This window comes from Notothenia rossii (genome assembly GCF_949606895.1).
Source record: "Notothenia rossii genome assembly, chromosome: 2".
NCBI lineage: Eukaryota > Metazoa > Chordata > Actinopteri > Perciformes > Nototheniidae > Notothenia > Notothenia rossii.
The window spans coordinates 5,174,157-5,190,875 of record NC_136904.1 but is presented as its reverse complement, the minus strand read 5'-3'; the positions used below and the strand labels follow the sequence as shown (position 1 = coordinate 5,190,875).

The following is a 16,719-nucleotide window of genomic DNA, read 5'->3' as shown; positions in this document are numbered from 1 at the left end:
AAATTCATAGCGGCCCCCGAGCCAAACGTTTGCCCACCTCTGCTTTATAGCCTATCGTTAGCTATCAGAAACGTGTGTTTGACACAGATTCATTTCTACGATATTCCGAAATCAAATGGAGTAATCCCATTGGCTTTTTGTCGAGGGAGCCAAAGCTAACTTCCAGGTCGGCCTATTAAAAATCCTCACCACTGCACCTGCATATGTTATTATGAGGTTTGACCCACAGTCTTTGAGCAGATGTGACACAAACACATGGATGTAAGAGACTGTGTTGTCTGTAAATCTTTATCCAATTGAATCAGTCTGCTGTAAAGAAATCTCATGCATTATAGAAATAATAATAATACATTTGATTTGTGTATCGCTTATCCTGGTGCTCAAGGTTTACGAGTTTACATGACATCAGAAACAGAAACAGTACAAACAAAACAACATAAACAGAAACAGTATTCCTAATCCAAGTGTGGATGATATCAATAAAAAAACGATATAAAAAAACAAACAATATCCCTCTCTTCCTCTCTTACCCTCCTGCAGGGCGTCCTTCATGATGGCCGCCCCTCGGGGGGGCTCCAGACTGCAGGCCGACCTGAAGAAGGGCTGCTCTGCGGGGCCCGGACCCTCCCACATCCCCCTGAAGAGAGAGACCTTCTCCTCCAGCAGAGACAGGATCTCACTGTCCTTCTTCCGCAACAGCGCTGAGAGAAGAGGAAACATTTTAGAGTCTTTCAGAGATGGCAAAAGTAACACATCCTTTACTCAAGTAGAAGTACAGATACTCGTGTTTAAAAATACTCTGGTGAAAGTAGAAGTACTGACTAAACTTCTTTACTCAAGTCAAAGTAAAGAGGCTTTGAAATGTACTTCAGTAAAAAGTACCCATAACTAGCAGCTGTTTTAAAGAGTACCTGACCTCCCTTTATATTAATAGAACAATAATGTCATTGTTAGCTAATGAATGTTTCCATGGTGACCAACGGCAACATGACAACGTTTTCATTGGTCCCTCTTCTTTAGAGAAGACCAGGAAATGATGGATACACGGATCGTGTTCAAATCAATAGGCACGCAATGACTCGAAATAATAATGATCACGCCACCAAACACACATTCAGACTAAAGGAACCAGCCTGGTTGGAAAATGAGAGAAGTAGAAAGTACAGGTATTTGAGTTCAACATGTAAGAAGTAGAAAGTACAGGTATTTGAGTTCAACATGTAAGAAGTAGAAAGTACAGGTATTTGTGTTCAACATGTAAGAAGTAGAAAGCACAGGTATTTGTGTTCAACATGTAAGAAGTAGAAAGTACAGGTATTTGAGTTCAACATGTAAGAAGTAGAAAGTACAGGTATTTGGGTTCAACATGTAAGAAGTAGAAAGTACAGGTATTTGTGTTCAAAATGTAAGAAGTAGAAAGTACAGGTATTTGGGTTCAACATGTAAGAAGTAGAAAGTACAGGTATTTGTGTTCAACATGTGAGAAGTAGAAAGTACAGGTATTTGTGTTCAACATGTAAGAAGTAGAAAGTACAGGTATTTGAGTTCAACATGTAAGAAGTAGAAAGTACAGGTATTTGAGTTCAACATGTGAGAAGTAGAAAGTACAGGTATTTGTGTTCAACATGTAAGAAGTAGAAAGTACAGGTATTTGAGTTCAACATGTAAGAAGTAGAAAGTACAGGTATTTGTGTTCAACATGTAAGAAGTAGAAAGTACAGGTATTTGAGTTCAACATGTAAGAAGTAGAAAGTACAGGTATTTGAGTTCAACATGTAAGAAGTAGAAAGTACAGGTATTTGTGTTCAACATGTAAGAAGTAGAAAGTACAGGTATTTGGGTTCAACATGTGAGAAGTAGAAAGTACAGGTATTTGTGTTCAACATGTGAGAAGTAGAAAGTACAGGTCTTTGTGTTCAACATGTGAGAAGTAGAAAGTACAGGTCTTTGTGTTCAACATGTAAGAAGTAGAAAGTACAGGTATTTGAGTTCAACATGTAAGAAGTAGAAAGTACAGGTATTTGAGTTCAACATGTAAGAAGTAGAAAGTACAGGTATTTGTGTTCAACATGTAAGAAGTAGAAAGTACAGGTATTTGTGTTCAACATGTGAGAAGTAGAAAGTACAGGTCTTTGTGTTCAACATGTAAGAAGTAGAAAGTACAGGTATTTGAGTTCAACATGTAAGAAGTAGAAAGTAAAAAGTCGTCAGAAGAAGTCGTGGAGTAAAGTACTGATACCAGAAACATGTACTTCAGTCCAGTAACAAAGTATTTGTACTCCACTACTTCCCACCTTGGTAGTGAACGTAAACCCTTCCTCACAAACACTCGTCTCACCTCTCATTTCCTTGTTTTTTGTCTCCTGTTGTCTCTTATCGTCTTCTGTCTCGCTGGGAATCCCTTCGTCCTCGTCCTTCTCCCTGAGCGAGCAAAGAAACGAAACACCGTGCATTACAACGTCATATTACAAAACAACGTATATGTACTCATACAGGATCTGCAGCACCTCAAAGTACATGTGTTTATGTTTTTAATGTTTATGTACAAAACAAATACACCGTGCAGAAAGAGGCAGGAAGCCCCCCGGGCTCCATCTGAACCATGTGGGAATTCACATTTATTTAAGTTAAGATGTTAAGGGCATTCTGAAATCAACAGAGGTGGCAAACTAATAGAAACATATATACTAAAAATGATAAACAAATTACACTTAAATGTAAAAAAAAGAACAAATTGCAACATCTATGAATAAATCTACGAGTAACGATGAAATTAAAAGTCTGAAAAGTCAATATTTTACAAGATTAGTTATTTATTTTATTATTACATTAATATATATTTTCTCTAAATTAATGTAAAATGTTATTTGATTTATAATGTTAATTTAAAAAATGGTATTTCTTTTCATTCGTCACAGTGGATACCAAAAACAGATATTTATAAAAGTAGTAAAGTATTGACAACAAGCACAAGTGATACTTACACATAATGAAGAAATGAATGAAAATAAAAAGAGAGAAGGAGGGAAAGAGACAATAAGAAGAGAGAAGGAAATATATTGTGCTATTTTATTATTTCAAATGATGAAGTCGTTGTTTGGAGGTTCAGGTGTAGAGAGAAACACATATTTTAGAAATGATGAATACAATTAATCAACAACCTGTCAATATACAACACAACAACAACAACAAGAGGAGACGGACTCAAAGGGAAATGTCTGATCAGGATTTTGGTGGAGAATATTAGTTTTGATCTATTCCTGAGATTAGCGTGGTCTCACTGTTATGAGGTAATCTTACACCCCCCCCCCCCCGGGCTGAAGTGGTTTAGTCCTCTGAGAACATCCCATAATCCTCCTGACAGCAGATTACCTTCATTACAGACACGGGACGGGTCTAACTCCTGGGTTACAACACTTATAGGAACCGTACAAGGCCAATACTGGAGGCACAGGAAGTAGGTGGAAGTAAATGGGTCCGGGCGACAGTTTCACCGTTCATTTATATCAAACTGCGAGACAGTAGAAAGTGAAACATTGCCATCCCAGTTTCTCAAAATCCACCATGTCCGGCAGCGGCTCAGTCAGTAGGGGCTTGGACTGTGAGCTGCAGGGTCGCCGGTTCAAGTCCCCGAACAGACCTAAATATGGAGTGTGGACTGCTACTTGGAGAGGTCCCAGTTCACCTTCTGGCCCTGCCGTGATACCCTTGAGCAAGGCACCGGACACCCCCCTTCCCCCCTCACTCCCATTGCTGTACAATAGCTGCCCACTGCTCCTAGGACTAGACTCGTGGGACTAGGGTGGGTTAAAGCAGAGGCCACATGTCACTGTGTGTTCATGCTTCTGGGTATTTTCTCTTATTTTATATCTGGTTATTGATTGGAGTATAAAATGTAAGAAAATTGTGGAAACATGTCCAACGTGATGTCTAGTTTTGTCAATCCAAATATATTTTACGTTTGAGACGCTGACAACAGCAATCATATTATATTTGCACCAAAACAAATGACTATAAAGATTAATTAATTAAATATCACATAATATGCAGATTATTCCATAAATAAATCCATTGGTGTTTAAATAATTAATCAAATATCCAAGGTGGTGTCTTTAAATGTCTTGATTTGAGTTCAAATGGACAAAAAGGAATAAAAAAATAACATGTTTGAGCGATTGAAAACTCTTTAGTGGCTGAAAAAGGACGAACAGTTCTGCGGCTGTGACCTCATCGTGGAAGTGAACGCTAGTTTAATAAGTGAATAGATGTCACTCACATGGACTGCATGGCCTCCTGGATGAGCTGCATCCAGGTGTTTCGCTCCTCCTTGGATCCGGCCAGCACCTCCATCATCTCCGGCTTCTCGATGCCCGCCGTGATGAGGAAGAGGCCGCGCTCCTCGTTAGCGACTTCCCTCACGATCAGCTTCTGGAGGGAGATCACCGTGGAGCGCTGGTCCTGCAGGAAGAGGAGGAGGAGGCGGGGGGAGTTATGGAGAGACAACAACAGTGGAGGGAGAGGGGGAGAAAGAAGAAGTGGGAGGGGTCCAAGAGGACGGACACATGTTGAGGAGTGGTGAATATGGGAGGAGAGGAGAGGAAGGGGATGAAATCATGACATGTAGTGAGGAGTGGAAAGAGAGGGGTGGGTGGTAGGAAAGGAGACACGTGGTAGGAAAGGAGAGACCTTGGGTTCTAGTTATTGGTCTGTGCATCTTTAAAGCTGCACACACTCTAAGAAGCACAGTTTCAATCAAACTGAGCCATTGTGTCCACATCCCGGAAGAGTTTGTAAGCACGCCTTTCTGCCGAGACAATTCTGTCCAGAGCTTTGAAATGCATCATTTAAAGAGTTTGCTTTTACCGTTTTAAAGCAATATCCAACTTCTCTAAAGCAACCAAGCCTTTAGTCTAGTGTGTGTGTGTGTGTGTGTGTGTGTGTGTGTGTGTGTGTGTGTGTGTGTGTGTGTGTGTGTCTGTGTGTGCACGTGTGTGTGTCTGTCTGTGTGTGTGCGTGTGGGGACTCGCCTCCCCTATGGGGACAAAATGGAGGTCCCCATAAGGGGAATCATTAATTTTAGGGTGAAGACTTGGTTAGGGTTAGGCATGTGTTGGTTATGGTTAGGATAAGTCTCCAGGAAATGCATGTAAGTCAATGTAATGTCCCCTGAAGTCATGAATACATGGTGTGTGTGTGTGTGTGTGTGTGTCTGTGTGTGTGCGTGTGGGGACTCGCCTCCCTTATTAATTTTAGGGTGAAGACTTGGTTAGGTTTAGGGTTGGGGTTAGGGTTAGGCATGTGTTGGTTATGGTTAAGGTTAGGATAAGTCTCCAGGAAATGTAAGTCAATGTAATGTCCCCTGAAGTGATGTATACATGGTGTGTGTGTGTGTGTGTGTGTGTGTGTGTGTGTGTGTGTGTGTGTGTGTGTGTGTGTGTGTGTGTGTCCATGGTCATACCAACCAGTATAGTACTAACTAGACTCATCTATAGGTGCAATACTCATCATAATAATTGTTTTGTTCATTTATAAGTGCATGTTCATATATGCACAAATATTCTCTTGCTGTTGCAGTGATTCATAACAACAACAACAACAACAACAACAACAAAAGTAGTCATAGTTTGCAAACCTTTAACTCCTCCTAACCAGCCAGCAGGGGCTGCAAGTGATTGACAAAATGCTTCACCAGCTTTTGATCGTCTAAAGCCTGATCTGGTATCTTTGGAGGCCACATATTTGCAGTCGTAGTTGTTTAAAAAACAAACTGACATAAACAGAAAAAGTTCAATCTTATTTTTAGCCGAAGCATCCGCCGACTAGTGACATACTTGATATGCTATCATCCACTTAGGTTAGGCGTGATGAATGAAGTGTAAGGGAACCCAGAAAAGCCAACTGTCTGAGATTCATGTTCTTTGTTCGGTAGGGGAGCGCTGATCTGTCACACACTGATACGCAGTGGATTCTGAGCCTCATGTAAACCACATTCAGCTTCTGATTTCTGTCCAGGTGACCTCTGACCTCACTGCCCAAACTGAACCTGGTTCACACGGCTGTCGTCCTTCAGACCTTCGGGTTATTTTCTATGTCAACAAACTCAAACACAAACACACCGAGACGTTTTAAAAAGATGGATGTGATTATTACACCACAGGCCTGCCTCTGTTTTGATTCCCCTACTGAGTGAGTGTGTGTGTGTGTGTGTGTGTGTGTGTGTGTGTGTGTGTGTGTCCTGTAAACTCGATGGTAAAGAAAACCCTTTATGATTGATCACACTTAGGTTAGCAGCTGAGAGCCAGAGCAGCTTTATGAGGTGCAGCTATAGCTGGAGGGTACGCTAACCAAACAGCTAATGCTAACAGTAAAAACAGTGGGGTAGGAAAACAGCCTCTCTGGAAACTCTCATAACGTGTTTATCAGTGGAGGGAAGATGGAGGAGAGGATGAAGAGGGGGATGATGGTACCAGCATGGAGAAGATGTATTTCTGGTCTTTCTCCTGGAGGAAGACGAAGACGTCCGACAGCAGCAGAGCGTGGACATCTGGAACAAACAGTTAGATTAAGATAAACAAAAATACATTTGTAAAAACAGAGAGCTGTGTTTCATGCTAGCATTTAGTCTCTCAGTAAATCTTGTAAATAGATGTAAGATATTTGTGTGGGACATGAATTCTCCCCGGTCATGTGACATCTACAGTCATTTCTATTGGTCGGTTGTGCACCCCTCACCCTTCAGCCTCCCCTGGACGTTCTTCAGCTGCAGCCCCCCGTCGTGCACCAGCCTCCGCCTCAGAAGGTCCTCTCTGGCGAAGATCTGCCCGCTCTTCATCATCATGATGGACTTGGAGTCCATGCGGCCGTGGAAGTCCTTCAGACGCTTTCTCTTCTCGTGGTCGTTCACCTTGCTGTCCACGGCCGCGATCACCTCCTTCACCAGGCGCACCGCCAGAGAGAGGTCCTCGTGGTCCTCCTCGCTCTCTGGGGGACACAGGGGGGGGGGGAGGACGTTAGAGAACAGAGAGGAGGTTCTACAAGTCTAGGGTGTAATGAGAGATCTTAAGCTGACAGCTGAGAGACGTTGAGGTGGGACTTAAAGCCAAATATAACAATAACCGAGATTCACAAAATAATACACATATCAATAAAAAGGAACAATTACTTAAAATTCTTAAAAATGGAAAATCTAATACAAATTAAAAATAATATAAAAAATTATAATAATACAAACATAATCTAAAACTAGTCTTGTATTTAATTTTAAACTAATTTAGCCTCAAAGCGCTCGTAACACAGGGTCAATCGAATTTAGTTGTAATTGATCAAAGATAGACATGGAGGCGAATCAGCAAATGTAAAACATACTATTCACCTTAGAGGAGAAGCCAAGGATTACAAGATGCACTTGAGAAGTGTGTCTGATGTGTTTGGGTAACATGTCCCCCCCCCCCCAAAGTGGAATATGTTCCTCCTTTAGTTGTACTTCATTGCTCCGAGGCACTAACACACCGTCTCCCACTGAGAGTGTGTGTGGTGTTATATCCAGAGTGTGTGTGGTGTTATATCCAGTGTGTGTGTGGTGTTATATCCAGAGTGTGTGTGGTGTTATATCCAGAGTGTGTGTGGTGTTATATCCAGTGTGTGTGGTGTTATATCCAGAGTGTGTGTGGTGTTATATCCAGAGTGTGTGTGGTGTTATATCCAGAGTGTGTGTGGTGTTATATCCAGAGTGTGTGTGTGGTGTTATATCCAGAGTGTGTGTTGTGTTATATCCAGAGTGTGTGTGTGGTGTTATATCCAGAGTGTGTGTGTGGTGTTATATCCAGAGTGTGTGTGTGGTGTTATATCCAGAGTGTGTGTTGTGTTATATCCAGAGTGTGTGTGGTGTTATATCCAGAGTGTGTGTTGTGTTATTTCCACTGTGTGGAGTCTTCCTTAAAGCACCTTGGGGATTAACACAGCGCTGCACCACCCCACAGAGAACTATAAGCAGGCTTTGGGGGAAGGATTAGAGCGTCGCACACAGTGGGAGGCCAGCGGACCAGATCTGCTTTAAATCACATTAAAACACGCGGGGAAGTATTTCAAAGTCGGCTTCAAATATTATGTTCGAATACCCGTCCAACACGTGTCTCATTCGTCTCGAAATATGTCAAATATGTGAGAAATTCATCTTTCCAGGAGCTTTCCTAGAACGAGTATTCGGGGGCTGTACGGGGGTTTAAATGTAACCATGACGAGAGGAACTGACGAGCGTTGATAGGAGATATGTTAGCATGCTAAGCTAAGTTTGCCAGATGAACATGATAATGGAGGAATAGAAAGGCACGTATTAGTAAAGGAAAAAAAAAGGTTCCTGCTGTTTGTTTGGATGTGGTTTGTTCTCCAAATCAACGCGATGACCTGAGTGTGTCATTCTGTCACTTCTTTATGTCAGAGTTAATGCAGCCAAGTAGCAGATAAAGAAAACACTTCTGATTGAACATGAGATTACCCTTTACTGCTCTCGACTCCCTAGACCTCTTATTTATTTATTTATTACCCCCCTTTTATTTTATTTTATTTGTATTGTTTGTTTTTATTGCTTTTTATTAATTCTACCGTGTCGTGTAATGTTTTTATACTGTTCATGCTCACTGCTTGTAGCACTTTGGGGTTTGAAGTCAAATATGAAGTGCTTTATAAATGAAACCCATTATTATTATTATTATGATTATTATTATTAATACTGTATTAATGTTTTGTATTGCATATAAGACAGTTTGCAGGATGATACCAGTGTGAGAAGTTCAGAGACAGGTCAATGAAAGGCCTAAAAGTCACCAGTAAAAACTGCTTTTAGACACGATAACAACACATGATATTCCTACATCTGAATTGGTAATGAAATATAATAACTTTTACATTTAGTTATCCACTCTCTAACTACTCGCTGCTTTGTTACTTGTGTAATATTCTGCAAACTTCAACCAAATTAAAAGCAGCTTCCTCCTTCCACTTTGCATAATTCATATCATCACGTAAACAGGAAGCTCACCTCTCGTGTGCAGCAGCATCCTCTGAATCAGCACCGGGTACTTGGTTATCCTCTGGGTCACCAGCAGGATGCATTCTGGGATACCAAGCCTCCGCACAATGCTGCTACTCATCTTTTTCTGTTCAAAACACAACAAGAAGTGCTTTAGTGAAACGTGCCCACGCAGCAGGCTGTTAGCAACGAGCAGCTCCTCTAGTGTTCACTGGAAGGACTCGAGGACAAATACAAGCTCTGAGTGAAATGAGCAAAAAGGCTGTAAGAGAAAGGGACGACATGTGTCCCCTCTTCTTAGTGTCTCTTCTTCATCAACATGTGTCCCCTCTTCTTCATGTCTCTTCCACATCAACATGTGTCCCCTCTTCTTCATGTCTCTTCTACATCAACATGAGTCCCCTCTTCTTCATGTCTCTTCTACATCAACATGTGTCCCCTCTTCTTCATGTCTCTTCTACATCAACACGTGTCCCCTCTTCTTCATGTCTCTTCTACATCAACATGAGTCCCCTCTTCTTCATGTCTCTTCTACATCAACATGTGTCCCCTCTTCTTCATGTCTCTTCTACATCAACATGAGTCCCCTCTTCTTCATGTCTCTTCTACATCAACATGTGTCCCCTCTTCTTCATGTCTCTTCTACATCAACATGTGTCCCCTCTTCTTCATGTCTCTTCCACATCAACATGTGTCCCCTCTTCTTCATGTCTCTTCTACATCAACATGAGTCCCCTCTTCTTCATGTCTCTTCTACATCAACATGTGTCCCCTCTTCTCCATGTCTCTTCTACATCAACATGTGTCCCCTCTTCTTCATGTCTCTTCTACATCAACATGTGTCCCCTCTTCTTCATGTCTCTTCCTAATCAACACATGTCCCCTCTTCTTCATGTCTCTTCGACATCAACATGTGTCCCCTCTTCTTCATGTCTCTTCTACATCAACATGTGTCCCCTCTTCTTCATGTCTCTTCTACATCAACATGTGTCCCCTCTTCTTCATGTCTCTTCCTAATCAACACATGTCCCCTCTTCTTCATGTCTCTTCTACATCAACATGTGTCCCCTCTCCTTCATGTCTCTTCTACATCAACATGTGTCCCCTCTTCTCCATGTCTCTTCCTAATCAACACATGTCCCCTCTTCTTCATGTCTCTTCTACATCAACATGTGTCCCCTCTTTTTCATGTCTCTTCTACATCAACATGTGTCCCCTCTTCTTCATGTCTCTTCTACATCAACATGTGTCCCCTCTTCTTCATGTCTCTTCTACATCAACATGTGTCCCCTCTTCTCGATGTCTCTTCTACATCAACATGTGTCCCCTCTTCTCGATGTCTCTTCTACATCAACATGTGTCCCCTCTTCTTCATGTCTCTTCTACATCAACATGTGTCCCCTCTTCTTCATGTCTCTTCTACATCAACATGTGTCCCCTCTTCTCCATGTCTCTTCTACATCAACATGTGTCCCCTCTTCTTCATGTCTCTTCTACATCAACATGTGTCCCCTCTTCTCCATGTCTCTTCTACATCAACATGTGTCCCCTCTGTGGAAAGAGACTCTGAAAGTTTCAGGAACAAAGATTCTCTCTCTTTTTGATCCATTTCTATAAAAACCTGTCTGAAAATGAGCTGATCAGATTTTGGCAACTTGATGATGTCATAACGATGTGTTGGCTTGTGTAACCATTAGCCAATCAGCAACCAAGGTAACCCCCCCCCCCCCCCCCCCCCCTTATCACCTGAATCTCCTCCTAGAGCACCATAGTGTTCTTTGTAACCAAATGTCTCTCAGAGGGGCGTGGGGAGGGGCTCCTTATTTTCATCTGAAGTAACAGACAGAGAATCAGCACTTTGGAAACAGGGCTGAACCAGAGGGGATTATGGGTAATGCTGCAATGATCTGTTTGTGTTTGGTGTTTCAGCCAATCAGAGACAGGCTCTGTATATATCTGAGACCTGTGATATATTGATGAAAAACAGTCTGATAGGTGACCTTTAAGTTCATGAGACAGAAACACCACAGAGAGAGGGAGGGGTCTCACTTTGATGCAGGCCTTGAAGCGTTTGTCTTTGGTCAGCAGTTCTTTGTAAAGGTTCACAGCTTCGTTGTGGCGGCTGCAGAATCGTCCGTAAACCCTCTTCATGCTCTCCCCGTTGCTTCCTGAGAACTAGAGCAGAATATCACACGCATGAACACACTGAACAAACACAGTGAGAGAGGGGCAAAGAGACATTAAAGAAACAAAAGCTAACTTTGTCTTTGAATGTAAACTCAATGAGCCGGGGGAAATGTGAGGGGTCAGTGGGTCGTGTTGGGCCCTATCATGATATCAAATAAAGCTAACCTTACATTAGAGGCGTAATGCATTATCATATATATTAATATATATATTATTATTTTTGTATAAAAAAGGGTGACTGTATGGCTGTAATTAAACGCTTATAATGACTAAGCTAACATGTTGATGTTCAGCAGCTGTAACCATCAGAAAATAATAATCATCACAATAATAATTGAACAAAATAATACAAAATGTAAAGTTTAAAAAAAAATCTTAAAATAAAAAACGAAAAATTTGAAATTGAAAAATGTAAAAAAATAAACAAAATGTAAAAAATGGTAGTTAAGGTTAGAACAGGCTATCAAAAGATAACATGTAACTAAGTAGGGATATTTACTTAGAAAAATAAGTTACGGTGCACATTGTACTCCAATCTGTAACATGTATATATATTATTCTCTTTCTCTTATTTGAGGATTTTTATGTGAATATTTTATGTATTTAACTTTTCATTTTGTTTTGTTTGCATAATTACCAAATATGTAGTCTTTATATTCCATCATGCAATAATATTAATGTTAAATAAAATATATTAGGCTCAGCTTAAAGGTAGGGTCGGTAAGAATGGAGAAACCAGCTGGAGTGCGCTAGAATTTGAAAATACACAACCGGAACAAATCTGCCCCTTCCTTCAGACTTCCTTCCAGAGCCCCTCCTCCAACACACACGAACGCGCACATGACCAATGAGGGCACGAGATAAGTTTGTGCACAGATGGAAGGCTGACAGGCAGGTAGGCCATCCAGTTACTTTAGCCGGCTCAGATGATTGGTCGTGCCTTTTACAGCGTCACAGCTTCCATATATGACATTCTTTAATGGATTTTTTGTCAAAGCACTTCAGATATTCATTGCCATCGGGATGTTAAGAGCATTCCATGGAAAATAACAAAAAGTGTATCTAAGTGAATTATTTACCCCACCTTTAAGATGATTGCATTCAACTAACCTAAAACAGATATGTGACATTTATTGACATAATTCATTTGATTAAAGTCAACATTTCAGTTGTTTCAGTGGGTATGAACTCTCTTACTCTAGATGTGTGAATGATACTGTCTGTTAGGGTCCGACCCCCTGTTCCCAGGTCTCAGATTTGAGTTGTCCAATTTCCCATATCTCCATGTATCCTCTTTGATGACCTTCCTCGAAGTGGTTTAAATAGTTCAGTATGAATCAAAGTACTAACCCATCCTACTCACTTCATCACAGCGAATGTGTTTCTAATGCTAGTGTTTCGTTTGTATGCTCTTGTAATATAACATATGCACCATAACCACAGGTGTAATATCTTTAAACGGGTTCATGGTGTGACGGTGAAGGAGCTTTAACATGCTTTGGGTCCATTTAGTATTCAGGGTTCTACTTTTAGGATATTTTTTTTTTTTTTAAAGCTTATTAATGTTTCTGAATGAACTCTCTCGAATTCCAAACTGTCCAATTTCTCCATGTATCCTCTCTGAGGCCCCTCCCCCCCTCACCTGTCCCAGCAGGAGGTCTCCTATCCGGTGGATGGCTTTCCCCCCCCCGTGGCCCCCCGCCTGCAGCTGGCTCTCCCTCTTCCTCTCCAGGAGGCGCAGGAGGTGCTGCGTGTGGAGCTCCAGCAGCTCGTCCAGCACGGGGAACAGCCTCTCCACCGTCTGCAGCTCCAGCGTCAGCTCCTTCTGCAGCCCGTGTCTGTACACCTCCGACAGGATGCGCAGCGTGCGGATGTGATGCAGCTCCGTCTGCATCAGCTCTGAGAGAGAGAAGGGAGAGTCAGTCAGAGTTATACTTATACTTTACTGCTTTAAGACATGACATCTGCATCAGCCCTGAGAGAGAAGGGTTCACATGAAGGGTTATCAAACACTTTCACTGATCAGAGAACAGTCTATTTAAGCAGGTCTGAATAGCGTCATTACACGAGACGATACGAGACCATAACACTTTAAAGGTCGGATCAAGTCTGAAATTTGACTTGCATCCCAGCAGCTCCATGTGTCACATCAATATTAATACAGCTGCTTTTGAAAGGCACTTAAAGGTCCCATGTCATGGCCATTTCCACTGATCATAACTCCATTGTTGAGGTCTACTAGAATAGATTTATATTGTGCAATTTCCCAAACTCACTTTGGTTTCTCATACAGCATCTCTGTAAACTACGTGTATTCACTGAATTTCACTCTCTGCCTTTAACGGCTCGTTGTAGCTCCAATAGCTCCAGCCCCCACCCTCCCTGTGAGCACAGTGTGCTCTGATTGGTCGGGACGTTGTGAATCGCGCTGAGCTCCGTGGAGGTGTGGTTTCCTTGTTTAGCGAAACACAGCCAAACTCACCCTGAGCACACACAAAGTCACAGCCGAAGTAAAAACAATAAGTGTGGCTTGATATAGAGTAAGAGAAAGGTTGATAAACGCTGTGAGAATGGGTCTGCAGAGAGAATGGGTCTGCAGAGAGAATGGGTCTGCAGAGAGAATTTCGCCGCGATCCCAACTGTCTGTTATCAGCCTGCAGCCAGGGAGGAGAGATCAGCAGAGCTGCCTGCACTGAGTGTGTGTGTGAGGAAGTCCGTGGATTGGTCAATTTGGACCAATCAGCGGGGGCTTAACGTAACGGCTCCACGGATTGGTCCATTTCGTTCCGGGTACGGTTGACATCATGCGTACCCGGAAGAATCAAATAGACAGACCGTTTACATGCATAAAAACCTTCATAACACACAAGGGGGCGGGTCATAACCGGAAAAGCATGACATGGGAGCTTTAACAAAAAGGCATCATAACAAACACCATATATTCATTACACATTCAAACAGTGGTGTGAAGTAACTAAGTACATCTACTCAGGCACTGTGCTTTTTTGAGATACTTGTACTTTCCTTGAGTCTGCATCAGCTCTGAGCGAGGAAGTGAAACTCACTCAGTTACATTTATACTTTACTGCTTTAAGACATGAAATCCTTTTTTCCTCTATTATTAATAGTGTATAATAATGTTTTCTATTGTACATGAAACAGTTTGAAGGATGCCAGTGTGAGAAGGTCAATGAAAGGCCTACATGTCACCAGTAAAGACGACTTCTATAGACAGAATAACAACTAGTGATATTACTGAGTGAGGAAGTGAAACTCAGTCAGAGCATGGAGAGTTATTAAGACACTTTCACTGATCAGAGAACAGCCTATTTCAACAAGAGCTTCATTATTATATTACAGCTGCTTTTGAACGGCGCTCAGAGACGTTCAATGTGGACGTTTAGATACATCATATATTCATGACACAATCAAAGCAGTCCAAGGGGAAGTTTGGAGTTTATCTATTAACCAGTCAATTAAATATCTTTCATATCGTCTGTTGGAGAATCCAGTTTTTATTTATGAATGCTAAAATGCTTTTGTGTTTGTCATTTCTACGCGTTGATTTGCATTTTTACAGTTTTAAGACAACATTTCTGCAAATCTGAATAGAAATCACTGCATGTCACTTTTCAGAAAGCTGTTTCTGCTTTGAAAAGGGAGAGCAAGGTTTTCTACATGCTCTAAGCTGCAGTACACTCGACATGGAGACACGAGAGGAAAGCAACAGGTTGATTTCCAAATGGTGCTTTTGGGGTGTTCAGGGTTCATACACTTTTTAACCAATGGTTTTCAATGACTTCTCCATGACCTTGACCTAATCTTCAATGACTTCTCCATGACCTTGACCTAATTTTCAATGACTTCTCCAGGACCTTTACCTAATCTTCAATGACTTCTCCATGACCTTGACCTAATCTTCAATGACTTCTCCATGACCTTTACCTAATCTTCAATGACTTCTCCATGACCTTGACCTAATCTTCAATGACTTCTCCATGACCTTTACCTAATTTTCCATGACCAGGCTTACTGGCTTCTACACGCTAAAGCAACTCAAATCTCTCACCAGCAAAACACCTCGTCAGTTAAAGGTCATTTTACATTTCATTACTACACGATACAGTATTTATTATCGTTATAGTATTACTATTTCGGCGATTTGATAAAATATAAATTATATTTTATGCAACTTTAGTTACATTTCCATGACTTTCCAAAACTTTGGGAAAAATATTGTTTTCCAGAACTTTTCCAGGGCCTTGAATTAGCATGTTGAATTTCCATGACTTTTCAGGGGCCTTGAATTAGCATGTTGAATTTCCATGACTTTTCCAGGGCCTTGAATTAGCATGTTGAATTTCCATGACTTTTCCAGGGCCTTGAATTAGCATTTTGAATTTCCATGACTTTTCCAGGGCCTTGAATTAGCATTTTGAATTTCCATGACTTTTCCAGGGCCTTGAATTAGCATTTTGAATCTCCATGACTTTTCCAGGGCCTTGAATTAGCATGTTGAATTTCCATGACTTTTCCAGGTTGTTAATGAGCGTAAGAACCCTGGGTGTTCCTCTAAGAGCACATGCATGTCTCTGTACCGTAGATGACGTCCTGTTTCTTCACCAGCTCTTTGTCCAGCTGCTGCAGATACTCCTGCTCTGCACACAGACTCCAGGAGTCCGCCTCCATCTCTCTAGCCTCCGCCTCGAACTCCCCCATCAGCTGTCCGTCCATCATCTCCGTCCCTAAAGAAACAAAACACATGCACAGTTCAGATCTAAGCTGTAGATGTTATCTGTATTACACAGCACAGGATTATTGTTTATACAACTTTAGACAAAGTATTTGTTTCTTTAGCTGCTGTATTATATATATATATATATATTAAATAAATAATTCCATATATAAATATCTTTAGACAGGATCCAGTCAGTAAATAATAAATAATTGTTACTTAATAACAATAGATTATATATGTGAAGATATGCGATACACTGACGTGCAATTTCAAACATGACAGTGTGTGTGTGTGTGTGTGTGTGTGTGTGTGTGTGTGTGTGTGTGTGTGTGTGTGTGTGTGTGTGCGTGTGTGTGTGTGCATGTGTGTGTGTGTGTGTGTGTGTGTGTGTGGGTGTGGGTGTGGGTGTGTGTGTGTGTGTGTGTGTGTACCTTCGTCAGTGAGCGACTCCATGGACTCAGTGACCTGGTTGGTTCTGTTCAGAGAGTCAGTGGACTGGGAGAGATACCGCAGGCCTCGGATGGGAATGTCGTCAAACACCGGACTGTAGGGGGAAATAGAAATATTAAATAAAACATAAATGATGGCAGACGTAACAAACACAAGCGTGTCCTTCTGACTCAGAGACAACCTAAAGATATGATACATCTGTTGACGTTATAACCATGCATCAAGTTTTGTAGTGCTGGACAAAAATATGAAAATACCCATCAATATATAAAAGTAAAACCACCACCAAACTGGTTTTTTTCAGCATTATGTGTAC

The 16,719-nt window shown here is 41.4% G+C and overlaps 1 protein-coding gene across 1 annotated transcript in view; it reads right to left on the bottom strand.

The window, feature by feature from the left end:
• The window catches only part of LOC307027956 (uncharacterized protein), a gene marked incomplete at its 5' end in the record, with an annotated part of 181,547 nt that overhangs the window by 13,168 nt on the left and 151,660 nt on the right, over positions 1 to 16,719 (bottom strand). The window contains 10 exon segments of the mRNA XM_079662650.1: positions 531 to 701; positions 2,339 to 2,421; positions 4,277 to 4,458; positions 6,468 to 6,544; positions 6,733 to 6,981; positions 9,038 to 9,155; positions 11,078 to 11,203; positions 12,858 to 13,114; positions 15,814 to 15,960; positions 16,385 to 16,497. Coding sequence (XP_079518776.1) covers positions 531 to 701; positions 2,339 to 2,421; positions 4,277 to 4,458; positions 6,468 to 6,544; positions 6,733 to 6,981; positions 9,038 to 9,155; positions 11,078 to 11,203; positions 12,858 to 13,114; positions 15,814 to 15,960; positions 16,385 to 16,497 — 1,523 coding nt within the window.